We start from the raw sequence: 27,253 nt of genomic DNA on the forward strand, positions 1-27,253 counted from the left end.
TCTCACAGTAGGTCTAGGAATACAGTGCTTAACAGATACTCATCGTACAGGTGTCCCATGCATATGCAGCAGGGAGGGTACCACCCTCCAAATCCCCTCATTTCTGGAAAGCATGATGGTAGGTGACCTATCCCAGCTGTGGGAAGCCAGTGGACTATGTGGTCTGCCCACCAAATTGAATGAACATTCTGATTCTCAGGAGGAATTTTCCTCACCCAACCATGATTTCTACTCCACCTAATATTGGCCTGCCCTATCCATCTCTCTTCCCCTTCTAAGCCCTGGTTTAAAATTTAGTTCCTGTCTTTTCTCTCCTTTAATCCTCAAAATAATCCCAAGTCATGATTCTTCCTTCTTGGGACCCAGCTAAAGAGGGAATCTATGGTTGCCAGAAGGGTATGAGCATATCCATCAGTTATTTACAGAAAAGGCAGGAGTCCAATGGGCCAAATCCAACAGGTCTATAGGCATAAATCAAACCGGTTCAGAGTCTCCTCTTATCAAGGGAGCCAAAGCAATTCCTTTAAAACAAGCACAAGGCCAGGCGTGGTGGCGCATGCCTGTAATCCCAGCACTTAGGAGGCTGAGGCAGGAGAATCACTGCAAGTTCAAGAACAGCCTGGGCTACAAAGTGAGCTCAAAGCCAGCCTGAACTGCATAGTGAGACTCTTGTCTCAAAAAGATAAAAACAAACAAAAAATAAGCCAGGGATATAGCTCAGCAGCACAGTGCCTGCACAAGGTTGTGAGTTCAATTCCTGGTACCAAAAAAAAAAAAACAGCAAGGCAGAGTCATCTGTGCCCCACCTTCCTAACACATGACTTCTGCTGTAAAGGTTTTAGACCTAGTAAACTTGGTCTCTGGGCAAGTAATTCCTTTTTGTCTTGGACAGCTTATACCTATAGTGACGAATCTAGTCTGGGTAAGGTGAGGATGTATGACTATCAGAGAATGTACTTGTGCTATATTCTCTAATTTCTACGCTATTAAAGTTCCCTGGGGGAGGGCTGGGGATATAGCTCAGTGGCATAAGTGTCTGCCTGTCAAGCACAAGGTCCTGAGTTGGATTTCCAGCACCAAAAAAAAAAAAAAAAGCTCCCTGGGGGATACTGTGGTTGGGGGCTAGAACTTATAAAGTGGGCAATCTCTTTTGAGACAGGGTCTTGCTATGTAGTTAACAGGTAGCCTTTAACTATGTAGCCCAGCTTGGCCTCAAATTCACAGCTGTCCTCCTCCCTCAGCTTCCTGAGCACTGAGATTATAGGTATATGCCATACCTGACTCAAAATGGGCAATCTTTAAAATGCCTAGGACTAGCCGGGCGTGGTGGCCCACGCCCGTAATCCCTGCACTCAGGAGACTGAGGCAGGAAGATCAGGAGGATCGCTGCAAGTTCGAGGCCAGCTTGGGCTACAAAGTGAACTCAAGGTCAGCCTGAACTGCATAGTGAGACCCTGTCTCAAAAAGACAAAAAAAAAAAAAGTGCCTAGGACTGACTCACTGCAGTCTCCAGAACAAACAGGCTGGGTTACATAGGCCTTGGATGTAGTCGCTGCATCAATTTATTTATTTAATGATAGGGTCTTGCCATGTAGCTCAGGATTGGCCTTGAATTCACAGCCATCTTGCCTCAGCCTCCCAAAAGCTGGGATTACAGGTGTGCACCACCAAGCCTGGCTCCACCAACAATGCTAATTACATCACCAGTTGTGAATAGCATTTATTTCAGAAACTCTGCAGATGTGGTCAAGTTATTCAGTGCACTTTGGCCTCTGCCCAAGGTCTGGCGACACCCCACCCTTCAAATTCATAGTTTAGAGGGGCAGGACAGTTATGGTGGAGAAAATAGAAGGCAGGGACTGAGGGAAGATGGGAACAGAACTCAGGAATCAGGATGAAAGAAGCCAGGCAGGGCCTTGCCAGATGATCTCTTCTCCAAAACTCAGATGTAAATTCTTTCACGATTCAGCCACGAACTCTTTCAATTTCTTTCTGAGACAGGATCTCACTATGCAGTTCAGGCTGGATTTGAACTCACTATGTAGCCTAGATTGGTCTGGAATTTTCAAGGATCCTCCTGCCTCAGCCTCCCAAATGCCAGGATTGTAGGTGAGTGCCACCAGGCTTGGCCCTCAATTTCTTAAGACTTCCACCAAAAATGTTGAGTGCCCACATACATAAGCCTGTCCTGGAAGCTCATAACTGGAAGCAACTCCTGCCTTGGTACTGGCCAAGAAGCTGTGAATAGCTAGAGAACAAGGGGCTGTGAACAGCTAGGAAAAAAAATTATTTTTCAGTATGTACCAGGAAAAAGATACTCAAAATACAAACTACCGCTTCACTGGCACTCAGTGGTACCAGTTCTTGCCAGTCCACTCTCCCTCATCCAGGGTTCTCTCATCTTTTTCATGTTTTTGTTGTTTCTTTTGTTTTTAAGACAGGGTATTGCTGTGTAGTTCAAGGCTGGGCTTGAACTCAGTGATCCTCCTGCCTCAGCCTCCCAGAATGCTGATATTAAAGGCATGCACCATCACACCCAGCCCTGTTCACGTTTGAGTTTCAGAGACCAAAATCCACTAAGGTGGCCTACTTCCTTTTTCTCCAGTGCAGAGCACGGGTCACATAAGTAGTCTTGAGTATGGATAGTTGTCTTTTAACTGGTTTTGAGGGGAAGCATGTCAGCACAACAGCAGAGGTCCCAGAGGACCTCCACCGCGCTCAAAGAGTGAGGCAACGTCACAGAGGCTGCCCCAAGGTGGGAGAATGCAAGGGCAGAGGTGTTTGCTGATCTTTCACTCTGCAAACTGGTCCAGGAACTTGAGGTAGGCCTGGCGCTGAGGTGCAGCGGCTGGAATGAAGTGGCCACCAGAGTGGGTTAGGGTCACGGATCCCGGGAATCGGCTTGCCAGCTGCATACTCTCCTGAGAGGGGATGACTCGATCAGTATCCCCAAAAACATGGAGCGAAGGCAGTGACAAGAGGCTCTGCATGATAGGTTCTCTGAGGCCATGGCCTCGGGGACAGAAACCAGAGATGAGGATGATAAATCGAGGCAAGGGAAAGCGCGGATCACCAGCCTGGCCCAGGGCGCACACAAGGGCTGCCAGTGCAGCCCCCTGGCTGAAGCCAAGGAGTCCATCAAAAGGCCCCAACTTGTCCAGGGCCTGTGCCACCGTCCCCAGGGCTTGCTCCAGGCCGCGGCACACCGTGGGCTCTTCCAGGGCGTTGAAAGCGTCTGCCTCCTCCGAAAACCACCAGCCCCGAGGCCGCTCCTCCGGGGGGCAGGTCCCTAAAGGCAAATGGAAACGGGTGGCATCAGGGCGGGGTCAGCGGGGAGAGGCTGTGAGGGAAATGCGGCAATGAGTAGCTTGGCAAAGAGCGGGGACAGAGGAAAACGGAAGCCGGGGAGCGCAAGGTGGCGTCCGCGCCGAGGGACACGGTGAGAGGGACCCGGGAGGACAGGGTACGTGGGGATGGTAAACGGACGGGGCAGGGCGGAGGACGGGGAACATTCCCAGAGCAGGGCTCGTCTCACCGGAGTCTGTCCCGACACCCTCGGGGCCCGCTGCATCGGGGACTGGGTGGGGACCACTAAGACACACGAGCTCCGCGCGCCCCCGCAACGCCTTCCTCAAAGCTCCGGTCTTCTCGCGGAATCCGCGTTCACTCTGCCGGAAACCCGCCAGGCACAACACGCGAAGGGGCGGCCGCGCGGCCATACTGCCGGGCAGCGGGCTTCAGAGGCACCGGAAGCGGAAGCCTCCAGATCTCTCCCAAAACGGAAGTAGAGGGCGCAAGGGGCGGGACCAAACACCGGCACCACCTTGAAGGAGGCCCTGGAGGAAGCGGGCGTTGCCATAACAATGCGGAGGGCAGGGTGGGGCCAGTAGAGAGGAGGTAACCTGGCAACGCGGAGCGTCTACCTGGGACCGCGGGGCGTCTCAAGGAGCCGGCGTCACCGCCTTCTGGTCTCCGCAGCTGCAACCTTTGCAAGCCGCGCCTGGAGAGGGGCGCGTGGATCCCTCCTGCGCCTGAAGTCGTAGATTTGGGTCAGTCTCACTTCCGTGGCCCCCTCTTCACTTCAGTGCATTTCCCATTGCGGCCGCACAGTGGCGGCCTCGGCTCATGCCGCCGCGGAGGGCGATAGTGCCAAGGCCGCGCCCATGGGCTGCCCTTCCTCCCTCCTTGAAGCCTGGGCTACCTTCCCCGATTCGGGTCGGGCAGGGCCGTGGGGGGTTCGGTCTCGCCCGTGGTTCACTGTCCACGGCCCCAAGGAGCTGCCGGCGTAAAAGTCCATGGGGTAGGGATCCTGCCAGGAAATGTCCCTCAAAGCCACGGCTGCCTGGTGGAGGAAAACAGGACGGTAATACTTGCCAACATTTTCTTGAAGGGGGATTATTGAATTCAGTTCTCACAATGGCCTATGAAAGGTATATTATCCCCATACCGCAGGAAGGAAATGTGAGGCTCAGAGAGGTTAAGCAACTTGCATCAGGCCACACACAGCAGGAAAGTGACACAGCTAAGGGATTCAAGACAGAAGTCAGAACCTGTGAGTAGAATTAAGCACTGCCCAGCCATCTCACTCCACCTCAGAGCCCTATTTGACAGAATGAAGTACAGAGCCTGTTCTCCCATGGATTTTCAAAATTTGGTGTTACCTCATAGGGTGTCAGCAGTGGTTTAGGGAAGGCTGTGCCCCAGTCAATGGAGAGGCGAGGACATGCCACCTGCACCCACCTGGGAAGAGAAGCCTGGTCAGACCTGAGATAGGGGTCTCCCTGCTCCTGGGCAGCATGCTGAAGGACATGACAGTGTCCCCAACATACCCATTAATAATGGGACTTTTCTGTCTTTTTGGAGATAGGGTCTTGCTACGTATAGTTCAGGCTGGCCTTGAGTTCACTGTAGCCCAGGCTGGCCTCAAACTCACAGTAATTGATGTGCTGCGGTTATAGGTTTGTGCTACCAAGCCTGGCAATAATAGGGTTTGTGAATCTTTTTTTTTTTTTGTTCGTCTTTTTAAATCTGAAATTTTTTTTTTTTTTTTGGTACTGGAAATCAAACTCAGGACCTTGCGCTTGCCAGGCAGGCACTTATGCAACTGAGCTATATCCCTGGCTTCTTTTGTCTTTTTAAAACATGGTCTCACTATGCAGTTCAGGCTGGCCTTGAGCTCACTTTGTAGCCCAGGCTGGTCTTGAACTCACAACGATCCTCCTGCCTCAGCCTCCCGAGTGCTGGAATTACAGGCATGTGCCACCACGTCCATCCAGGATTTGTGAATCTTAAAGTAAAGACTTATCACCTATTCCAGTTTAGAATACTATCCTGTTGCTTACTTTCTCTTTTTTTTTGTTTCTTTTTTTGTTTTTTTTTTTTTCCGGTACCGGGAATTGAACTCAAAACCTTGTGCTTGCCAGGCAGGCGCTGTGCCACTAAGCTAAATCCCCAGCCCACTGTTGCTTATATTCTCCTGTTGCTTCCTTTGACTTCACTGAGGGCAGCTCACCTGTGACAGTATTTCCAGAACCAAATTTAGTACCTGGTAGGGTGTGGGCAGAAAGCGCCCCTCAGACTCACCTCACAGAACTACTGTGATGTTGCCATTGCCTCTGAGCCTCAAAGAGAGACAAAGCAAGTGACCCATGACCAAGGGTAGCCCCTGCTGGGGAAATTCTTGGTGAACATTAAAATTTCATGATCATGAAAGCAATTCCCATTGACTGCAGCCTTTGATCTGCTAAGCAGGACCAAGCTCTTAGCCAGAATCAAGCTAGGTAGATACGGAGAAAACTTACACATCCACCCCAGGAAGTAAGCTGAGCTTGCTGGGGAAGATCTCAGAAAGCAGCAGCCTCACGAAGGGAAGTCCCAAAGCTCGAAGTCGAGATTCCAGGTACTGTTTGTGGAGAAGGAGGCCACACTAGGGTCACAATGATCAGCCAAAGCTAAATCCCATAGCTGACTGATTTTCCCAGCTGGAGTTTTGGTTAGCCCCCTCCTCCTGAGGCCATCCCAACCTCTCTGACCTCCAGGATCTTGGGACTGCCCTGACGGCCCAAAGTGCCCAGAATAAGACCCCAGGATTTGGCTGAGCGAGCAGTGGCTATAGCTTCCTGGCGAGCAGCTTGCATGCGCTGGTGGTCATAGTGCTCTCTGGACAGGACTTTGCTGTAGGGGTCATATCTGGAAAAGAAGTTGCCAGGATCACTATGACAGCCACTCCTAAAACTCTTGCCTCATTCAGGTAATTAGGAAATCAGGCCCCAGAAAAGTACAAGGATTGCCAGTGCGAAGATCAGTTCCATAGATGCAGCAGGCAAGAGTTGAGGGTCTTAGGATTTCAGTATGAATCCCAAATGGGCAACAGTAGTCCTGGGTCTAATGCCCAGATGCAGAACCCAAGTGCTCAAGCCTTTAAGACTGGGTGCCATGTAGTGGCTGGGAGCTGAGGAAGTCTCAGTCTGTTGAGGGTCTGAGGGGAGGGAATTTTATCCCTCAATAGCAAGTCAGCCCAGCCCAGCCCATACCGGTAAGCAGGGACATTGGGATTGGCAATCATGACAGACTCCAGATGGAAGCGGCCATCTCCAAGATACCTGCAGGGATGGAAAGAAGCTGTAAGTATGGTGTGGGGCAGCAGAAGAGGCCCATGCTGCTATATGAAAATTAGGACAAGTCATCATTTTCCATTCTGGGGCCTTAGTTTCTATTACATAAAATAAGGAATTCAGCCAAGTGTAGGACCACACACCTGAAATTCTAGTATTCTGGGAGGCCAAGGCAGCAGGACTGCAAGTTCAAGACCAGCCTAGAGGACTTAGTGAGACCCTATTCAAAATAAAAAAGGCTTGGAGGTGCAGCTCAGAGTGAAGACTCTGTTTAATCCCCAGTCCTGAAGTGTGGGACTACTCATCCCTATCTCTCCAGGGTGAACTGGTCCTGAGGACGAGGTGCCCGTGGATCAATAAGAAAAGTAAAAAGAGACAAGAAAAACAAGAGAGGCAAAAGTCTTGGGTCAGGGGGCATACAGCCTCTAGGACTGCCGCCGCTAGCTTCCCGCCTACCAATTTCAGTCACCTTTTATTAAGCGAGAACCTAGGGGGTAGCTAGTACTAGTGGGTGGATACAAAAATGTTTTAGCAAGGGTAATCAAAGGATTATCCTTTTCCACATGTAATCTGAGACATGCCTGTAATCCCAGCACTCAAGAGGCTGAGACAGGAGGATCGTAAACTCATGGTTAAACAAATCATTGTGTCCTCAATGCATTCTAATCAAGGAATGTCCTCCTCCACACTGAAGCGGGGGTGGGGGAGTGTTTGACTTGGGATGCCTGCGAGACCCTCTCCCACAGTTATGTGATGCAGAATCTAAGAACTGCCTCACCCCAGCCTTCTGGAGTAAGAGTACAGGAACAGACAAGGCCATGGTAAAGTCACTTGGGTCTCTATAGAATGTAGTCTACAAGCTGGGGAACAGATTCTTACCAAGCTCAACACAGATTTGGGAAGTAGCGTTCAGGGGGTCACTTGGCTGAAAGTAAGAGTTCAGGGTATACACTGGACACACTTTCCCAAACTAGCTCCTGGATCCAAGTACTGAACTATAAGAGTAGCTACTGCTTCTTAGGACTTATGCCTTCTATTTTCCAGGCTTAGACTAAGTACCTGAAATGTATGTGTTCATGAACTCACCCAGTCCTATCAGGTAATCTCCAGACAATGATAGTGTCCCTCTGCCTTTGCTCTTTTGTTTTGGGGGTGAGAGAACAGGGTCTCACTATGTAGCCCAGGCTGGACTTAAACTTTAAATCCTCTTGCCTTAGCCTTGGAGTACTAAGATTACTGGTATATCCCACCATGGATGGCTTTTTAATATTCCCATTTTACAGAAAATACACTTGAGGTTCAGGGATGTTAAGACACCTGCCCAAAGTTAAGCAGCTGTGAAGCACTATACTTGAGACCTGCTGCCAGGCTTGGCTGCCAGCCTCTACCAAGCATGCCCTAAAAGATGCTATCTAACAGTACCTTTCTAGGCCATGGAAACTCCAGAGCATGAAAGATAATCTGCTCTTGGTAGCCATTTCTCCCCCTCTTGGAGATCACACTTTGTTTTATGAATAGTCAACACTCATGGAATCCCTCCCCCAACACATACCTGTAAGCCCCCAAGGGAAGCATCTGGAGCTCAGGGTTAGAGGCATAGACACATGGGGAATGCCCCTTGGGGAGCAGAGCTGTCAGGCCTGGGATGGGGAGGGCCTGGATGTGGGCCTATGGGCAGGGGTGCCCTATGTGGGTGCAGCAGGCTTATGGGGCCAGCATCCAAAGCCCCAGAGGTAGGACTGCGTCAGGGAGTGCCCCTCCCTCTTTTCCTGTCATTAGCTAGGCACAGGGCTCCCCTCCCCAGTCCCAGGTGGGGGAGCTGTTGGCTCTGAGGCTGGCTGCATTCACACAACATTAAGCATTTCCATTACCTAAAATAATTAGGCAGCAGGAGACACACTGCTCCTGCTTGTTAGTTGTCCGGATGCTAAATTAATGGGGCTGCAGCCCGGGCGTGCCCATCCATCTTCTCCAATTATATTCCCACCATTTCTGTCCCACCTTCAGCCCCTCCCCATTAGGCCCTCTGATTCCTGTCCCCACTTCAGACACAGCCTTCTGATGGTGGACAAAGCCTGGAGAGAGACAGTAAACCTCAAGTGTAGTTCCTTATTTAGTCCCATCTTGCAGGGTGACCTTGGGTGCAGCCTTGATGCAGGTAAGGAGCTTTTTAGACTCAGCTTCCTTTCCTGTATGATGAACCTCAGACTCTTTCCCAGGATATACTTCTTTTTTTGTTTGTTTGTTTTTGTTTTTTTGTTTTTCTCTGGTACCAGGAACCGAACTCACGACCTTGCGCTTGCCAGGCTGGCGCTTTTGCCGCTGAGCTAAATCCCCAGCCCCCCCCAGGATATACTTCTAATGTCTCCATGACATGGCCCCCAGTTTTTACTTACACAATGGCGTCTACCTCCTTGGACAGCCGGGGGGATGTGCAGCCCAGAATTTCCCCAGGGGACAAGGGCTTGCATTGTGGGACACACACACGGTACTCAGCTTTCAAATGCTGGGCAGCTGCCTGTAGGGATAACGAAGGAAAGGAAGCAAGCGGCTCGGGAAGGGGAGTAAGGGCCAGAGGAACAGTGCAGACCACCTGGCATGGGGATCCAGAAACAGCCTGGACAGTGGCCATGGTCTGCCCCACGAGATGCTGGGGATTCTCACTATACTTACCTGCAAGGTTGACACAAACTGAATGGTGCTGACCAGGGCAAGAGCACTGTCTGGAGGGAAGGTGAGGCGGATAGAGTCCAGGAGGTGGGCAGTGTCTATCCGGATGTCCACAAAGACGTACAGCACCCGGAAGTCTTGGACTGAGATATCCATGGGAACTAGAGGAACAGAAGAGTTGAGGAAACTATTTTTGGAAGGGAAGAAGGGCACAGAACTTGCCCTGGACTCTGGTCTCTAAGCAGCCAGGGCTATGGCTTCAGCCGGGGGTGGGGGGAAGGAGCAGAATGAGGAAGTTGGAGAGGGACGGGGGTCACAGGTCCCCTAGAAGCTCCTTCTCTGTCAGTCGGCTGGAGGCCCAGCTTGCTGTACAACCAAAAACCTTTCAAACACACACATCTGGGACAGCAGCATAGTTTCCAAGGCAACCACATCCAAAGGAAAGATCTACCTGCAGAGCAGGAAGACCAAGGCCATCCTAGAGACCAGAAGGGACTTGCCTGTGGTAGGCTTGTAAGTGGGACAAGGAAGTACTATGATAAAGATTAGCGTGCGGCCTACCTCCCTGACAGTCCAGGAGTCCCAGCCCACCATACCTAGACAGCTGTGGCCGTAGTGCACCAAAAAGTCCACTCCCAGGGCCCGTGCGGTAAAGTCATCCACACAGCAAGCCCCGTAGGTCACATCACCCATCACCATCACTTCAGCCTCTGTGAATCTGCAGGGGTGCGGGTGGGGAACAATTGGGCAGTGACAAGAGGAATGAGGTGGGAGAGAGCCTTAAATCCATGGAGGTGTCTCAGGCCCCAGCGCCTCCCTCCTTTTCCCTCCCAATTCCTTGGGTTGGCAGCTGCCACTTCTGCCAACAAAGAGTAGGAGGGGTGCAGCTGCCACCTCCCTCAGCCCTGGCAGCAACTCCTGGAACAGTTGCTGCATAAGGATGTCTGTGCAGCACCCTGATTCCTCAGCCCAGGCTCAGACTGCAAGAGGGACCCCCAACCCTCAGGCAGGCACGCATGGGCCCCAACACAGACCCTCAAGGCCCTGACTCATCTCACCCAGGGTAGTGAGCACATCCACACATGCGAAGATTCCCCTCTCCCATACCCCAGCCTTGTGGTGTGCGTGGGCATGGTTGTATGGATACACAGCTTCCCTCTCGCCTGGACCCCCGCTACCTCCCCACCCATAGGCAAGGCCCTGGGTGCCCAGAATGAGGGGACCCATACACAGCTCCCCCACAGCACATGGCACCGCCTACACGCCGCATGTGTCAGGAAGAGTGGGAGTGGGCTCTGGCCGGCACACTGCCTTGGAATCTGCTGCCAGGCCTGAATCACGGGGACTGGGGTGGGCGGGGAAGACCCTGTACCCCTTGAACTCGCCAAGGAACAGAGCAAGAGGCCAAGCTCTTAAATAAAAGACCCACACCTGGGGCATGGCATCTGGCTCTATGACTGGGCTCCCTCCATTCTTCTCCTGGGGTGTAGTGGGGGAAGGTGAGCTGCTGCCAGGCAGCCCCCTCCTCCACCCCCTTCCCCAAATCAGGCTGTGCGCAGAAGAAGATTATTCAGCTCCTTAGAATGCAGCCCAGGCTCTGAGTCAGCCAGAGCACTTAATTTTTTATAGATTAAAATGTATGCAAATTGGCCTGAGCCCCAGAGAGCATCCCCAAGGGGCAGGAGGGTGGGAGCAGGGAAGTGGGTCTGTGGTGGAGGAAAGGGGGAGCAGAGTGGGGGCAGGGCAGCAGCAGGGGAGTAGGAGGTTCTCAGCACGAGATGACCTCCCTCTCTTCATTCCCCCTCCCTCTGCCTGTGCTGGTTCCAGATGGCTGAGCACTCACCCCCCTCCTGAGGATGGCTCATTGTATTAAAGAAACTTAGAATGAGCCAGGGTAGAGGGACTGAATACCTTTCCCTAGGCATCTTCACTCCTGCCATCCATGCCCAGCTTCCCTAAATGTACCTGAGAAAAAGGCACCACCACTGCCACCCACCACCTCCAGCCAGACACCTCAGCCCATTTCAGGATCAACCGTGAATATGCTCAGGTTCCTCCCCAGGTCCTACCACCTGTTCTAGGCCTTGAAGAGAGAAACAAATTTCTTCCTCTCATCTTAATTTTCTAGGGGAGGGGAAATGTGCACGGATAAGCATGGCTCTCAGTGAACTAGGATTTTTTGTTTTGGGTTGTTCCCTTTGTGTATACATGGATGGTTGTGGGAAAGGAAGGGAGAAGGCAGAGGTCCAGACGGAAAAAAACATGTCAACAGGTAGGGTTGTAATGAGCAAGGGAAGGTCTTGGCCAGCCTCCTCTCCAGTACCCCTAGTCTCACCTTTCCAAGATATCCACAATGTTGCAGGCAAAGAGGAGGAGGCCTTCTGGCATTTGCAAGGCCACTGTAAAACAGAGCAGAGATATAAGAGGCAGAGCTAGAAGAGGCTGGGGTAGGTCCACTGCCCACCGCTGGGCCAGACAACATTCCCCCTCTCCAGCTTAATATCTGAAGGCTCACCCTTCTTGGCCTGGGCTTGTTGGATCCTCCAGATGGTCTTGGGGATCTCAAAGTTGTAGTTGGAAGGTAGGGCTTGGATGGCTGCCTGTAGCTGGGGGTTGTTCAGGAGCTCAGGGGGGATCTGATTGGCCAAGCGGCCCCTAGTGGCCCGACCTATAACAAACAAAGGTCTGAGTCTGTAACTGGCCTAGACCATAGCCAGACTCCGCTAAACCGTTAATCCACTAAGGTTAAGGGCCAGATCCCAGATATCAGTGAGGTTGGTTTGGCTTTCTGCTGCACTAAATTAGTCCTGAAGGTAGAGAAATAGCCCATTAAATCAAGAGGAAATTTACACGATTAATTTCCATAATGTAAGATTATTGGGAATCAAAGACTAGAAGCCATGAGGGGGTATGGTTCATCCCTTACCTCAGGACAGCAGAGGACGGGCAGGCGACTCAGGGGAAAAGTCCATACTATCACCCCATGAAAACCCAACAGTTCAGTTAGTCCAGCCAGTCTGGGGAAATGTCCCTCTACCCGCAAGAATACCTGATAGTCTTGGGCTCCTAAATAAAATGTTACAAATACTAATTTAATAGACTGGATTGGCAATATAGCTCAGTGGCACAGTGCCTACCTGGCACTGTGAAAGGTGAGAGGTGCCGCGTTCGATTCCCGATTCAAAAAAAAAAAGAGAGAGAGACTAATTTAATAGACTGCTGTCCTTACTTGAGAACCACAGACTAACTGGTTAATTCTTGTACTTTTTCTTATACTCTCTTACCTCATTTAAAAGGGAAACAAATACCATACACTGAATTGATTTAACGAGTTCCTAATTCCATTATTTCTCTTACCTCCACCCCAGGAAAGACACAGGGTACATGCTAACAACAAACTCTTGAATAAAGGAAAAAATGTCGGTGCTCTTTGGCAAGGCTGCAGTCTTTAATCTGTCCTCTTTTCTACAATACAGTTTAGCTCAAGCCCTCTGTACAATATCTTTTTTTCTTTTTCTAATCAGATTTTATTGGTACATTGTAGATAAAAAATAATGATCACATTCATCAGAGAATTTGTACCTTGTACAGTATTTCTTTAGGCACCAGTTTGGGAATGTGAAAGGGCAAGAAATTATTCAATGAATATTTATTGAGCCTGTATTATGTGCCAGAACTTCTGCTAAGGCCCTTACGATAGACAGGATCCTCCTAGATCTATGCCTGCACCCACCATATATGGGAGGAGTGCTTGGGGTGAGGGGGTGCAGTGGACAACTAGCCTGGCAGGCTGGGGTGCAGAGACCTTATTTAAATGGTACCATTATTTGGTTTTCGGGTAGTTGTTTCAAGGTCTTGGACAACAAGCCCAGCCCTCTTGGTCCGTGTACAGAACCTCTTCTGACAGGCCCAAGTCCTTTGTGGTCTTTGGGACATGGGAGGTGCTGTTGGTTTTAGCAACTCAATAAATTCCTGGAGCCCACAGGCACCTCGTCTTTTATCACGCAGCTCTCTTCTGTTTCGGTCAGTACGTAACAGTGTTACATACAGTGACACTGAGCTCCTGAGGCCAGGGCTGATATTCTAGTCCTGGCGCAGGCCTGGCATTCAGAGGGCGCTCGGCTAGTGCCTGGTGAGTGAAACCACGCTCTTCCCAGAAAGCACTTCCGCAGAGCACACTGGTGAGACTCTCGCTCTGCCGACCAGGCTCCTTCCCTCCCGCCCCGGTCCGCCTCTTTCGTCGATCTTCTCGTGTCTGTACCCAGCCAAGGCAGCGGGTGTTTTCTGACGTGAGGACTACAAGCTGCCCGGGAGCGGCTGCTCTCAACCGCGCCCTAAGGCTTCGGGAAAAAAGCACCCGTCCCCTGGGCTCTGATGGGAGCGGCCCAGAAAGAGTAACAGAGACTTCTGGATCTGGCGGAGAAAGGCACCTCAGTCGTTAGAGGCGGCTGGTCCTGTCCCTGACTTGAGGGGGGGCCTCACCCCGAGATGCGATGTCTGGAGGCCACAACACTGCACCACCCACCTCTGCCAGGGCCGTTTCGGCTGCCCGGCTCCGCAGCCTCAGCCACTACTAGCGCCGCCATCGCCCGCCGGCCCACGTGGAACGCAAAAAGACAGCGCCGGAAGAGCGCCGAGCGTGCAGACCTTGCGATCGATCGCCGATTGGCCAGCGAAGGGCGGTGATTCTCGCTAGGTGGAGACCACAAAGGAGGAGATAGGGGCGGGGCAATAGTAGTTCTCACATCAGCCCAGAAAGGAGGAGATAGGGGCGGGGCAATAGTAGTTCTCACATCAGCCCAGAAGGCCTGGACTCTTCCTCTTTAGTATCCCTAGTGGTCTCCGACCAATCGCTGTTGTCCTCTCCCTGCGACCCCGTCTACCACCCTCTTCCCAGACCTGACTCAAAGCTGGCACTTCCAAAATAATGAACCCCTATGCTTGTTTATTTTTATATATTTATTTATTGGTATCGGGAATCGAACTCAGGACCTTGCACTTGCCAGGCAAGCACTTGTGCAGCTGAGCTATATCCCCGGCCCCCAGTAGACCCCTGTGTAGCTGCGTGGTGTGCTCTTAAGTTCTCCCTGCTGCTCCCCACTCTCATTCCCCTCCTGGTAAGGAGGGCTGTGCTGGCTCCTCCGGGGTACCACACCACATTCTACTTCAGAGGACCCGACTGCTCCAGCAGGACCGGATTTAGCACCCACCCGCCCAGTTGCAAGTTGAGAGCTTTGATGTGGGTTTCTGGAGTGTTCCAATGCCGTCACTTTTAGAGCTCATGGTGGGCAAGGCTCAGGAGAAACTGCAGGAGAAACCCCAGCTCCAGCAAAGGCAGGGAACCCCAGGGTACTTTCCTGGAAAGACAGGGTAGCCTGAGGACTCTATTGTGTAAACCTTCAGGATTTTGGACATATTTTACCCTGCCTCGGCTGCCCCTCAGGCTTCGCCTTTCTCCTGATCAGTGGCCAGATCTCCTAGGGCCTGAAGTAAAGCAGAGCAGCCAGTGAGACAGCCTTGACCTTTGAAGAGCAAAGTACCGATGGAACTGGCCCTCAGCAAAATCTGCCACATGGAGCAGCGGTATTCCAGAGCTGTTTGCCCACCCAGCCCCCGCCACCATCTTCCTCTCTGCCAAGGTGCTGTGAGCACAGCTGGCCCTTTAAGGCAACTCTGTGGCCTCAGGCTCCCCTGGAGGCCCTCCTTGCTTGGAAACCCCTAATTAAGGTGCAGGTGAAAACAAGCAGCTAAGGACAGGCTCTGCCTGGGAGGCTGTCCGGAGAGGAAGGATGCTTAGGTAGGCTGGGAGTGAGTAGTCAAGGAGAAGAGCAGAAGGGGTCAGTGCTTTGTCCCTCAAGCCACCAGCCTTAGGCTAGATACAGCTTGAACCAGGATATGGCCAGCATGATCCCAGGAATGCCTGCCCTTGTCACCTTGACAGGAGTTCAGCGTGCATTTCCCATCTCTTTTGGCCTCTCTGAACCTCTATGGTGCAGGATCTGAATTTTAGGATACCGGTGCCTCCCCCTCAGCATTCCAAGACCCAGCCAGTGGCCAGCTTTAATTCTGGCTTCAGCTTTGCGTTCCAAAAGGGAAAACTTGGCTGCAACAGAGCAGTGGCATCCCCCGAGCATGTGCTCTATCCCTTAGGGCCTTTCCCTGTCAGAGGTGAGACCTGTTCATGAAGAAGCCCCCTTTCTCTTACAGCATTGTCCCATAGCCTCTGTCCTGCAAGAGCAGTCCTGGCCCAGGAGGGCGAGTGATGCGCAGGAGAACGGGACACCAAGAACAAATGTGAGACCTGCAGTGCAGGACACTGGGGGCTGCCATTCATCTTGGGCTGAGGATCTCTCCATCTGTACATGGGGGTCTCCTTTCCTGAGTTACTCAGCTGTCTGAGTAATTACCTCCTGACAAGAAGGCTGCACAGTGTACTCCCCCACACATTACACCACAACACCTGCCTACAGCCACCCCCTCTTCCTGGCCGGACTCCAAGGCAGCAACCAGGCCTTCCTGAGGCCTGAAATAACTCTGCTTCTTACACTCACGCCTCCCAACTTTGCATAAGATGTTGGAGTTTGTGGGACAGGGGGTCATGGGGAGGTGGTTTGGGGAGGTGCAAAGAATTAGCATACCCTGATGCTGGCCCACACTTTATGTCTGATCTGCTGTGTGACACTGAACCAGTGTTCAACCTCTCAGTCCTAGTTTTTCAGAGGACCTCTGCAGCTCTCAGTGTCCTGGAGTTCAGCTCTGGTACCTGTCAGTCAGGGATCAGGCAAGGTATGGGGCCAATGCAGGACTGCAGGTGGTAGAGGGTATTAGAAGAAATGTTCTACCTTCTGTTCCCACCCCCAAGAGGGTCCAAACCGAGTGATCTTCCAAACGAGATTCTTCTCACCTTCAGGCATTTGCACATTCTCTCCTTCCTGGAATGGTGATTCACCTTAGCCCATGAACTCAGCCCTCAAGGGCCTCTCTTTTGTGCACTTTCTTCATTATGAGTCAACCCTCACACAGAGCCAGCAGAGCCCCTTCATACATTCTGAGGTTTTCTCCTGTTATGTCATAAGTTTTTGGACAGCCCCTATCCTTAGCTCAAGGCCAGCCCCTCAGTGTCAGTGACTGCATGTAAGAGTGCATAAGGGATAATGGTCTTCTTTTTGACCTTCCTATTATGCCAAGTTTTCCTCCAAAGATGGATGGTTTGTGCGTGTGTGTGTGTGTGTGTGTGTGTGTGCGCGTGTGTGTGCTTGTTTTTGTTTTTTGTGGTGCTGGGGATTGAATCCAGGGCAAGAACTCTACCACTGAGCCATATCCCCAGCCCCCCCCCCCTTTTTTTTTAGTTCTTAGCTTAGATGTCACCTACTCAAAGCAGCTTTCCCAGACCCTATGTCAGCTCCAGAATATCCTAGATTTTTTTTTTTCGTTCCAGGCATCATTATCACCTCGTCTGGACCTTTCTTACTTGGTCTTATTAGAATGTAAACTCCAGGAGGACAGGGACTTTATTAGCTAAATTTCCAGAATAGTAGCATCTCACATAGTTGTTGAGGGAACAGGACTTGGCCCATTCTTTTTTCTCCCTCCGAATCTCTCCTATCCCAGACCAGTAGGGGGTGCCGGCCTCCAACCAGGATCTTGCTCGGCCTGAACCTTCTCTACACCCAGCCCAAGGGCCCTGTGTGGGACCGTTTACTAAGTGGTCCCTCCTCCATTTTCTGCCAATCTCGGGGCAGGGGTCTGAGGAGATCGGAGGCCCTCCTCGGATGAAATAACCCATCTGAACCCCACGCTTGTCCTTCCCTATGGAGTTTGCACTGGACCTTCCAGAATGCTTGCAGCCCCGCACCTCTCCCCCAAAAGAACGGTGTCCTAGGACACGAGAGGGGGAACGTCAGGATTCGCTGGAGCTGGTTTGGGCAAAGAAAAGCCGTCGAGCCTCGGAAGGGGAAGGGGTAACGGCCAGAGAGGAGATGGGTCAGGAGTGCAGACTTGTGACCCGGACTATGGGCAGCGGTCCTCGCGTCCCAGGCGGTCGGCAGGGCGCACGCTTCCAGCCGCTTCTCCAGATGACCTCCAGCCGGGAAGGGCGAGCTGGAGGGGGCTGGGCTGCGAGTGCGGGCTCCGAGAAGCCTGCGGGGCCCTGGAGGGGCTTTCAAATGGCCCTCAGACCGGCCGGGGGGCTGGGGCAGATAGTTGGACGGACGAGGGCGGAGGACCGTCCCCCGGGGCGGGAGCATCGAAAACACCTTGGGAGGCGGCGCCGCAAGGCTGAGCGCCGCTGCCCTGGGAATAGGACTGCGCTCGGCACCGCGAGCTGAGAGCACTTTCATAAATTTTGTATGGGAGGCGCTCCGTGAGCGGGGGCGGGGAGTGGAGCGGGAGGGAGGGAGCTAGCGAGCGAGGGAGGGAGTGAGGAGGAGAGGTGGGGGAAGCCGGGGGGAGGAAGGGAGGCGCCCCGCTCCGCGGATCGCTCAGTCCTGCAAACGCGCGCCGGGCGCTTTCCCCCGAGCTCCGCTGTGCGTGCGAGCGCCCTTTTGCAGCAGCAGCCGCGGCTGCTGCCCGAGGGGGCGGAGAGGAGGGACCCGCCGCCGGCAGACCGGCCGGGGGGCAGTGTCCCCCCTCAAAACCGCCTGCAAAGTGCTCCGGGAGGCAGAACGAGGCCGCCGACTCCGTGAAGCAATCGGTTCGCCCCAGGGCTGAGCGAGCGCACCGAGCTGCCAGGCAGCGCCGCGGTCGTTGGCGGGCGCCGGTGCCCTCGGCGCGGGGCTTGGGCTCACCATGCCCCTGAGGGGCCGGGTCGCCGGGCACGCGCGGATCCCGGGTTTGCCCCCGCCTCGACGCGCTCGGATTAGCTGCAGCTGGCGCCCAGGGATTTGAATCTGGATCCCGGGAGGGAGCGCGCCTAGGCCGACCTCGGAGCGGCAGCCCCGCGGCCAACATGCTTCGCAAAGGTGAGTTGGAGCCGCAGGGGCAAGTTGGAGTCCGATGCGCACGGGGCAGAGCCGTGAGCCGAGGAGCCGTCCAGCGCCTGGGCTCGAGGTCCGGGAGGCAGCTCCCAGCGAGCTGACTGGCTTTGTCGGACGCGCCCACCGTGGGGCTGCTGCTGGAGCTCGGTTCCCGTCGGTGGCCTGTGGCGAGACAGGGGGTTTACTCTACGCACCAAATGGCCAGGCCTAGGGTTCTGGCTCGAAGGGTCAGTCCGAGACCAGAGTGAGCGATTTGTGGTAAAAGGGGAGCTGGTCTCCTGGGACCTTTGCTTTGCCATTGTAAAGTTTTTGTACTTGCAGCCTCCGCGCTACACCTGCCTCTGCGCCTGCCGCTTCCGCGAGGCCAGGTCCACCCGCGCTCCGGTGCAGCCAGCAGTCAGCCACCGCGCGGCCCCGCGCGCGCCGTGCGCCCTAGCTCTCCGGTGGTGGTGGTGGGGCCCGGGTCGCGGGCACCTTCTCAAACGGCCGACTGCTTTGTCCCCAGGGAAGATCTCTGGGCGCCTAGCGGCAGAGGGTGGGGAATGGCAAGCGCCTGAAGTCCAGTTCAAACTTTCTTTATGCCTGGAGTGGAAGGATTTAAAGGCGAGGGCGGCTCGGGCAGGCTGTGCGGCCAGTACCAGATCAACTTGAAGAGAGCTGATTCCGCAACCACCCCACCCAGACTCCCCGGCAGCCAGGTACCTAGAGCGGCAAAGTTGGCGCGGGAGCCCGGGAAGTCCCGCCGCGCCCCCACGTGGTTGTAGTGCAGGGTGCTGTCCCTCAGGGCTAAGGGAGGGCAGGTGACCGCGCCATCGGTCCGCGGGCCCCGCTGTCCCCTGCTCGGCCTCTGCGTTCCTTTTTTTCCCTTCCCAGGTCCCAGCGGCCTGTGGCACCCAGCCTGGACCCCCCGGTCGCTGGCACAGGCCGGGTAATGGACGAGGCTTGGCGCCTGCGGCTGGCTGCCCCGGCCCTGCAGGAGCCGGCAGAGGCTGGAACCCAGGTAGTGGAGGGGCCTGATCCCTGAGCTCCGAGCTCCAGCCTTAATCCGCCCCTGTTTCCATGGCAACAGACCGAGGTGTCGTAAGCACAAGATTCTGACCTCACAGCAGGATGGGAAAGGAGAAAACGGGCAGGGGGAGGTGGCTGAGATGGGGGAAGTGAAGCCCCATGATGGGCGGAGAAAAGTAGATGTGATGGAAGAGTCTCAGATAAGCAGGTCAGACAGGTGGGTGAAGATACCACCCCTTCCGAGGGGGCAGGAAAGGCTGAGCAGGGTCCCAGCCTGGCCCATCCGTGGAGGCTTGATTGCCCTGTCGTGTAGGAATAGTCACAAACTTGTGTATGACTTGTGCCCTCCACGTGGGTCGGTGCGGTGCTGGGGAAACTGCTGCCTTTTGCCGTGGTGTGGAAAAGGTCTTTGTGGCTGGTTGGAGAAACAGCTTCCCGGATACACCCAGTTCCTTTGCCTGTTCGCAGGTGCTTAAAAAGTCCTTTCAGCAGCACTAACAGGAGTGTCTCTGCCCAGAAAAGGCTCTTTTTACGGAACTGAGGACAGACCTTGGTCTGAGAAGCTTTTGCGTGCAAACTTGCCCCAGTGGGGAAGGTTTCTCAGGCAGTTTTAAAAGGCCGCCATGTCTGGGCTGCAGATCTGTGATGGAGATAATAGAGAAGATCTGACATCTCATGTCCCGTTTGGTCTTTTGTCTTTGGGCAGTTTACAGTTAAAAATGAGCCACAAAACAGCCCACATGCTTTATTTATATGGTTTAGGTGCCCAGGGAGGCTCTAGCCTTGACCAGGGGCTTTCTCTCCCATCCTAGCTAGCCAGAGGCCCAGCTCTAGATAAGCCCATTGCATTCTGGGGGCTGCTCCCTGGGGGGAGGCTTGTTACCCTGCTCAAGAGGTGACCACTGGAGGCTTGTCGGTCACATGTGTTTGCCACTTGGGCTGTTTTTCCCTTCCTGCAAAGCCTGGTGGCCTGGTTGGCCCAAGAGGTGTTACACCAACAAAGAGTTTTGTGTATGGATTGGCCTGAGGGAAGCAGAGCACAAAATCCTCTTGGCTGGGCTGGGCTGGGCTGGCGTGGCCTGGAGACTGCCACTGGAACCCTGTGTGGGCAAATGACTTTTGTTTTGGTCCTTTCATGGGCAATTTTCTTCCTGAGCCCATGATCCAGATCCTTGAATTTGTCTCTTCTGCACACATGTAGGGGACACTCGGATTCTCTGTGTGGATTCTAGGTGTATGCCCACAGTCAGAGGTGTGCCTCTGGCTAACGTAAAGGGCGGTGGCCATTGACGTTTCTGCTTTGAGAATTGTTCCCAAAGGCTCCAAGCAACAATGTTATAGGATAAGTTGAGATGGCTGCTACCTATCAGATATAGTCTGCATGGCAAGGTTAATAGTTTATTATTTGGGAAAAGATTTGAAGGATAAAGAAAGAATAGGTCCTGTGGTCCTGTGGGAGGGGAAAGAGTAGACCTAGGACCATGAGAGTCATCTCTCTGCTTTCTGATTGTCCCCTGGCAGGCCATGGGGGGGGGTATCATCTTGCATCTTTTAATGAATAGATTCTATTGGTCATAGTCCTACCTCTGAACCAGAAGAGCCCCAGTGGGATGTAGCTGCTGACAGTGCTGGTAGCTGAAGTCTTCAGCAGCTGCTCTGCCTGCTTTTCCACCTCCTAGCCTACCCTGGCAGAACCAGAGATATAAAAAGCCAGCCTCTGGTCAAAGAGATGAGAAGCAGGCAGGGCAAGTAAAGCCCCAAGCTATCCAGCAACATCCAGGAAGGAAGGACAGCCTGCTGGGGGGTTCGCTTTGCCAGAAGTGGCCTGCTTAAGGTCAGGATCTATGGTTTTCACTTTTAGAGCTATAAAAACAGAATGCAAATCAAGAGCCTCTGGGCTAATACAGAACCTTTCCTTAAAGTTTTTGTCTTGTTAAGCAAGGAAATAGAGTGCCAAATAGGCTTTGTTAAGTGGCAGTCTAATTAATAATTTAAAATCTTGTAGCTGTCTTTCATTAGAATTTATCTGTACATCAACCACAAAATCAGTCAAACACACTCATTTATAAGTTAATGCCATCCCTGAATAATTCAGCAAGAGCTAGATTAAGGCCTGCAACCCAGTGAGATGCATTTTGTTCTCTTGGTTTCCATAGCTGATGGGCTGGCTTGGTGGCTGAGCTGGGCTTGTCCTTTGTGGGAGGAAGGGAAAGGAGAGGGAAGGGTGGACCATGGTGCTGTCAGGTAGTTGTGGATTTGAACCCAGAGATTTCCTAGGTGATCAGAGTCTGTGGCTATGTATGAGTAGGCGCCATCTCTGCCTCGCTTTGGGGCAACCAGGACTCAGAGCTATTGGTAACAATACCCCTATTAGCCCCAGTGGAGAGAAGAGAGAAGATGGCCAAGAATCCCTTTCCTGCAGCTGAGGCAGTGTGGAGGAGAAATAGAACCCTTTCGAGAAGGCTGAGATACGAGGCTTTTAAGCCCAAAACCAAGTGCTGAAGTACAATTTCAGTCTTCTCAGATCACTTTGGTCCCAGTTAAGGAAGTGACCTGCTGGAACCAGCGTCACCAAAACGCTTCCTTCACGTGTAGTTCCTAATGTGCTGCTTTTCTCCGCGAAGCTCCTGGTCCTTATCCCACAATGAGAAGTTTGGGGGAGCACTCGGACACCCTGGCAGAGAGGAGAGGCAGAGTTGCTAAGAAAAGCGCATGCATGAGTACTCTCGGCAGCAGCCAGAATAGGAGCCAGGACGGCAGTGCAGTGTTCTCCCTGGGAGTTCAGACGACATAGCCAATGCTTTTTGGTTTAGTTCTTGTCCTGTCTGTATGGGGTCAAAGCTTCACTGCAGTCTCTAAGTCCGTTTTTTGTTGCTGTTGTTGTTTATTTTTGTTTGTGTTTTGAGGAAAATGTCCAGCACCCAAGCTCCCAGCATGGGCACCGGTTCCTTCACTGTAGGAATTAGCCCCAGCACCTTCGGTCTCCACCACAGCCTACCAGCCCCCAGCCCTCCTGAGGGTTAAATGGCACTGTTTTGGAGACCAGATAGGGAATGAGAGCCCACACACACTTGATGCCAGGAGAGGTTCTTGGCCACGTGTGAAAAGATGTCTCGTTAGGAAAAAGAAAAGGCAAAGGAAGGGGTAGGTGTTTGCCCCCTGCTCTGTGGCAGAGTTGACAACAGATAGAGCCGAGGAGGGGGAAGCTTATGAGATGGATCCGGCTCCAAGCTCTGGCCACACGTCTGGGACTGAGGCCTGAGAAAGCACAGAGCAGTTCACTCGGATGAGATGAGAAGGAGAGGGCAGCATCTTGAAGGATGTCAAGAACGGATCTGTTTGGTACCATCTGCAGCAAAGTGGTGGTTAAGGTTAAAGCAGAAAGAAGATGACAGGGAGGGAACAGATGGCCGAGGAAGCAAAATAGTTGGTGAAATGGGAACAAGAGCCTCCAGGGACAGAAGAAAGCAGGACCTCCACGATGAGTGCCGGAAGCAGCCTTTTCCTTGGGGTGCAATGGCCAGGCCACCTTGGGTGGAAGTGAGTCAGGGGGAAGATGGCAGGGACCCAGTATGAGGGCTCCCACAGGGCCTGGGAGAAGACCGAGGAAGTCTTAAGCTCCTCACCTAGGGGCCCCAGGTGCAGGAATGTTCATAGAGGTTGATAAGCTGGGGTGAGGAGGAATGACTGGATGTCCATCCCTGCAGCAAGGCGAAGCTGCTGTGGGTCTCACAGAGCATGGCTGGCTGAGTGTGCTGGGTGGGAGATACGCATGTAGCCTGAAACAGGCGGCAGGAAGTGGGCTGTTCTTTCCAGTTTGCCTTACATCTACTTATGGCAATCCCTGTCCACTTACTGACAATGGCTGAATGGATTTACCGATCACTTCCTATGGGCCAAGCTAAGTGTCCTCCAAGTCTTATCTCACACCATCTCCACAGCCCCCCTGCAAGATCTGCAAGGGCTTATTCCTCATTTTTTTATTTTTTTATTTTTTGGTCTTTTTTTTGAGACAGGGTCTCGCTATGCAGTTCAGGCTGGCCTTGAGCTCACTTTGTAGCCCAGGCTGGTCTCGAACTCACAACAATCCTCCTGCCTCAGCCTCCCAAGTGCTGGGGTTACGGGCATACCCTATCATGCCCGGCTTATTCCTCATTTTAAAGATGAAGAAACTGCCTGATACAGCGATGCATGGCTCTAATCCCAGCTACTCAGGAAGCTGAAGCTGGAGGATCTTGAGATTGAGACCCTGTCTCGAAACAAAAAGGACTAGGAATGTAGCTCAGTGGTAGAGTGCTTGCCTAGCATGCACAAAGCCCTGGTTCAATCCCTAGTACCACAAAATGAGGAAACGGAGTCATAGGCAGATGCAGTCTCTGGGTCACTCAGCTGACAAACTGCTGAGTCAGGCCTGTCTACCAAGCCCATACTTTCTTTGCGTTCTCAACCCCTGAGCTTCACTGCCTCATGTGCCCATCTGTCTTGATTTCTATGACATTTGTTTTGCAGGCTGCTGAATCATTTGTGTCCTGGTAGTTCCCATGTACTCCCTTCCTGCGTTCCTCCGAGAGGCTCTCTGGCTGCAACCTGGAGCCCTAGCCACTGTCTCACACATCCTGTCCTCTTCCACACTGTCCGCTTTTGTGTCTTCTGTGCAGATTTCTTTATTGTGAACAGAGATGGGACAGTAGACCAGCACCTTCCTTCCTACATTTCTGCCTCTAAGGAAGGTCAAGACTTTGTCTCATTTAGGGGCTGGGGCTTCCCTGTAGGTTGCTGTCCCTGGCTTTCCTTCCTGGCTGACGTGATGGACTGGCCAACATAGCCACACCCTACACTCATTGATAGCTCTCTGGAAAGCAGCAGGCCTGGAACACACTGGCCCAGGTGGGTGACAGCGAGCAGGCTGGTGGAGGCAGACCCTCTACCTGCACCTGCTCCTCTGCTACCATGGCCCAGCCCTAGTCTGTCAGCCAGGACGGCACCTGCAGGGCTCAGAACTCCTCCTGTCCCCTGCCTGCCATGGCTGAGCTGCAGAGAGGCCAAGTTTGCCAGCGATTCTATTGGAAAAGAAAGAAGATGAAGTGAGGCCAAGTCTAGCTGATGTCAGGGAGAAGAGCAGAATCCCACTTTGGGGTGGAGGCTCCTTCATGGTGGTGAGGTGGTGTCCGATCTAACAGATATGGTGGGTGCTTCCAAGCCTGAGATTACTCTCTGCAGTCAGTGAAGTGTGGAGACCAAACTGTAAACAGCCCCTACTATCTGATTCACAGGAGCCACTCTGTACTCCTCAGTGCTGGCACAGAAAGGGGGCTGGCACAGTACACAGAGTGTGTGTGTGCATGCATGTGTGTGCAGGCACGTGCATGCGTGCGTGTGTGTATGTGTGTGAGGGGGCAGAAACACACCTGGTAAGCATGTAACAGTCTTCCAGAGTGTGCACGCCAGAGGTCGGCTGTTGCGGAGCGGTGCACCCCAAGTGCACTGGAGCAGACGTTGGCACTCACGCCTTCGGTCCACTAGCATGGCTTGGTGCCATGGCGTGCCGGTGTGGGGCCTTAGGAGTGGGCGGGCCAGCGCTGTGCACCACATGTCGGGAACAAAGCTGGGTGAGTGGGTGTGTGGCTCACCCTCGCGGGGAGTACATGAGCACGACTCATCACACGTCTGCCAGGGGACAGACCACTGCAGCCCCCAGAGAGGGGCCTCTTGGCAGTTTATTGGGTTGTTTCCAGAGGGTAGTGGCGTTGTGGTGACAGCTGCATCAGTCTGCAGGAAACTGAGCAAAAGTCTTCCCTGAGTCAGGAGAAAAGCTGAGCTCTCAGCTCTCAGCCCATGGAGGTGGCGTGAAAGTTTGCTTCTGCCTCCCACATTGTCCGGACAGAGTTTGCCATCTCTCTCTGGGCACCAGAGCCAACTCATAGTGAAGGAGGCCTTTACGTATGCTTATGTAGAGAGATTCATGAGGCCCTAGGGGGAAAATTGGCATTCTCCTTACGATGATTTATTTATAGGGCGATTGGATGATGGGATATGGAGGCTAAGGTGCCTCCATTAGCGAGAAGCACACAAGGCAGGAAGCCTTGCTCTGCATTTGACATTTAGTGGGGCGACTCCTACCAGGGAGCTGCTTTTTCTTTTAGAAGGTTTTGCCTTTAATGTTCTATTCATGGGCTTGCCTGGCCAGGCTGGGGGAAGAAAAGAGCGTGTGATGAGATGGGCTGGGGACTGAGGCCAGCCAGCTTTGAGAGGGGCAGGCCGAGGGAGGCCGCTGGGTGGCCAGCGTGAGGCAGGCCGGACCCTGGAGGAAAGCGGCCCTGCTCCTGGGCTGCAGGCAGCCTGCTCACCCGCTGCCTCTCATCAGCATTTGCTGCATGTGACACGCCGTGTGTGTGTTTTCTGTCTGTCTCTTTCCTTGAACTGCGGGACTCTGCCTTGAGCACAGTCCTTTGGCAACCCTGGCTTTGGGTACGCTGTAGCCCTTTCCTTCCTGGGGGCTGGGGAGCTCTGGTGAGAATACTCCCAAAGTTAGGGCTGGGTTTGCTTCACTTTATCCTTCCTGGGCTGGGCTCTGTGGCTGATTCTCCAGGACCCTGGGCGTGTGTCTTCTGTGGGCCTCAGTTTACCAGTCTGAAATACGACTAGACACATGGTCTTTCAAGTGCTTTTCAGCAGCAGAACAATTTCTTCAAATGCTTCCCAGTCGCAAAACCCAGAATATCTCACTGCCACCCTGGCTGCCCCTCAGGAGGCGAGACTCGAGAGGCCCAGTGGCCCCTCCGAGGTACACAGTACACAGGGGGGAGGCCACCAGTGTCCTGGCAAACAGGACCCTTCGCTGTTGCCACGGCATGGGCTTTGAGATCTGGGCTGGGGTGGGCTGTTTCTGCTCTTCATTTTAGACACTTGTGATGGCTCAGCTCTTTCCTCTCAGTGCCCCAGAAGGGAGCATGCCACTGGTGGCCTCCTTACCTCCACTTCCCAAGCCAGAGTTTGGCTTTCTTTCCATCACCACCCAGTTCCCAGTCTGGCTGATGCTAAGCCTACCAGACACTTCCCTTACCTCCCTGGCCTCTGTGGCACTTGACTCTGTCAGCCATACTGTACCCCCTGGCTTCCCCGAGGGCTGCTTCCTCATCTCTCTCCTCCTCAGCCTGCTTTACCAGCTACCCCTCCCCTTGCCATCCTTCAATATGGGCTCCCGGGAGATGCCTGGACCCTCTCCCCTCTGTACTCTGCTCTGTGGGACTTCAGCACACTCATGATTCCAGCCACCATGTGTGTGACGCCCCCATCCCATTTCTACCTGATGTGCTGCTCCTGATGTGCAGGACCGTGAGTCTGGCTGACTCCCAGACTCCTCCACGGTTGTCTCACAGACCCACCAACCTGGTATGTCTGGGACTATGCCTGCTCCTACCTTAGCTTGCAGCAAGCTGCTCATCCCCAGCCAAGGGTGGTGCTACATGCTATAATCTCAGCTACTGCAGAGGCTGAGTCAGGAGGATGGCAAGTTCAAGCTTAGTCTGGGCAACTTGGCAACTTAGTGAGATCCTCTCTCAAAATAAAAAATGAAAAAGGGCTGAGGATGTATCTCAGTGCAAAGGCCCAAGGTTAAATTTCCAGTACCATAAAAAGTAAGCAAGTAAGCAAGCAAGCTGGGTGTAGCTCTATGATAGAGAGCTTGCTTCGTGTTTGAGTCCCTGGGTTCACTCTCCAGTACCAGAAAAACAAAACACACTGCTCCATCCTCATTTCCCGAACCTTGGCATCTGGCACCAGCATTCTTCTCCCATCCTCCTATCCACCCCCAATCCAATAACTGGACACCACCTCGCTCCATGACACCTCTCGCCTCTCCCTGGCAGTCCTGCCCACTCCCTCTTCACTCCCCAGCACCACCCGCCCAGGCCACCCTCCTCTCTCATCACCCCAGCAACCTCCGGCCCCCCCTCTCTCTTTTTTTTTTTTTTTTTTTTTTATACT

General features: G+C 53.2%; 3 protein-coding genes across 10 annotated transcripts in view; 1 reads left to right on the plus strand and 2 right to left on the minus strand.

Annotated features, from left to right (window-relative positions):
• Positions 1 to 1,702: 1,702 nt before the first annotated feature.
• Positions 1,703 to 3,915, minus strand: Ovca2 (ovarian tumor suppressor candidate 2). Its single transcript, XM_005402599.2, has 2 exons — positions 3,536 to 3,915; positions 1,703 to 3,289 (listed from the first exon to the last, which is right to left on the minus strand). Exons 1-2 carry the CDS (start codon positions 3,717 to 3,719, stop codon positions 2,793 to 2,795), a joined length of 681 nt encoding a protein of 226 aa, XP_005402656.1. The 5' UTR covers positions 3,720 to 3,915; the 3' UTR covers positions 1,703 to 2,792.
• Positions 3,201 to 14,004, minus strand: Dph1 (diphthamide biosynthesis 1). The gene is made up of 13 exons (XM_005402598.2): positions 13,810 to 14,004; positions 11,800 to 11,952; positions 11,620 to 11,683; positions 9,881 to 10,002; positions 9,288 to 9,445; positions 9,011 to 9,132; positions 6,534 to 6,602; positions 6,033 to 6,189; positions 5,802 to 5,902; positions 4,662 to 4,740; positions 4,202 to 4,342; positions 3,924 to 4,031; positions 3,201 to 3,289 (listed from the first exon to the last, which is right to left on the minus strand). Exons 1-12 carry the CDS (start codon positions 13,868 to 13,870, stop codon positions 3,942 to 3,944), a joined length of 1,317 nt encoding a protein of 438 aa, XP_005402655.1. The 5' UTR covers positions 13,871 to 14,004; the 3' UTR covers positions 3,201 to 3,289; positions 3,924 to 3,941.
• A 4,197-nt stretch (positions 14,005 to 18,201) lies between these two features.
• The window catches only part of Rtn4rl1 (reticulon 4 receptor-like 1), a 67,881-nt gene continuing 58,829 nt past the window's right edge, over positions 18,202 to 27,253 (plus strand). For 3 of the 8 annotated variants that reach the window (XR_263761.2, XM_013503376.1, XM_005402600.2), the window contains exon 1: positions 18,839 to 18,957. Coding sequence is in view for 1 of the 8 variants with exons in the window: in XM_005402601.2 (XP_005402658.1) it covers positions 18,232 to 18,244 (13 nt within the window). In the remaining 7 variants the exon portion in view is untranslated. Of the gene's footprint in view, positions 18,245 to 18,838; positions 18,958 to 19,340; positions 19,485 to 27,253 lie in introns of those variants that run through there. The other 5 variants (XM_005402601.2, XR_263759.2, XR_263760.2 and 2 more) reach the window with 5 other exon arrangements.

This window comes from Chinchilla lanigera, unplaced genomic scaffold (genome assembly GCF_000276665.1).
Source record: "Chinchilla lanigera isolate Chin_1 unplaced genomic scaffold, ChiLan1.0 scaffold00080, whole genome shotgun sequence".
NCBI classification, from domain to species: Eukaryota; Metazoa; Chordata; class Mammalia; order Rodentia; family Chinchillidae; genus Chinchilla; species Chinchilla lanigera.

Excerpts from the sequence above, each read along its gene's own strand:
- Ovca2 (XM_005402599.2), bottom strand. The coding sequence starts at position 3,719 with ATGGCCGCGCGGCCGCCCCTTCGCGTGTTGTGCCTGGCGGGTTTCCGG. Across the intron at positions 3,290-3,535 it reads GGGTGTCGGGACAGACTCCG|GGACCTGCCCCCCGGAGGAG; the intron begins GTGAGACGAGCC and ends ATTTGCCTTTAG.
- Dph1 (XM_005402598.2), bottom strand. The coding sequence starts at position 13,870 with ATGGCGGCGCTAGTAGTGGCTGAGGCTGCGGAGCCGGGCAGCCGAAAC. Across the intron at positions 4,741-5,801 it reads TTACTTCCTGGGGTGGATGT|GTGGGTGCAGGTGGCATGTC; the intron begins GTAAGTTTTCTC and ends TTCTCTTCCCAG. Across the intron at positions 4,343-4,661 it reads CACTGCTGACACCCTATGAG|GCAGCCGTGGCTTTGAGGGA; the intron begins GTAACACCAAAT and ends TTCCTCCACCAG.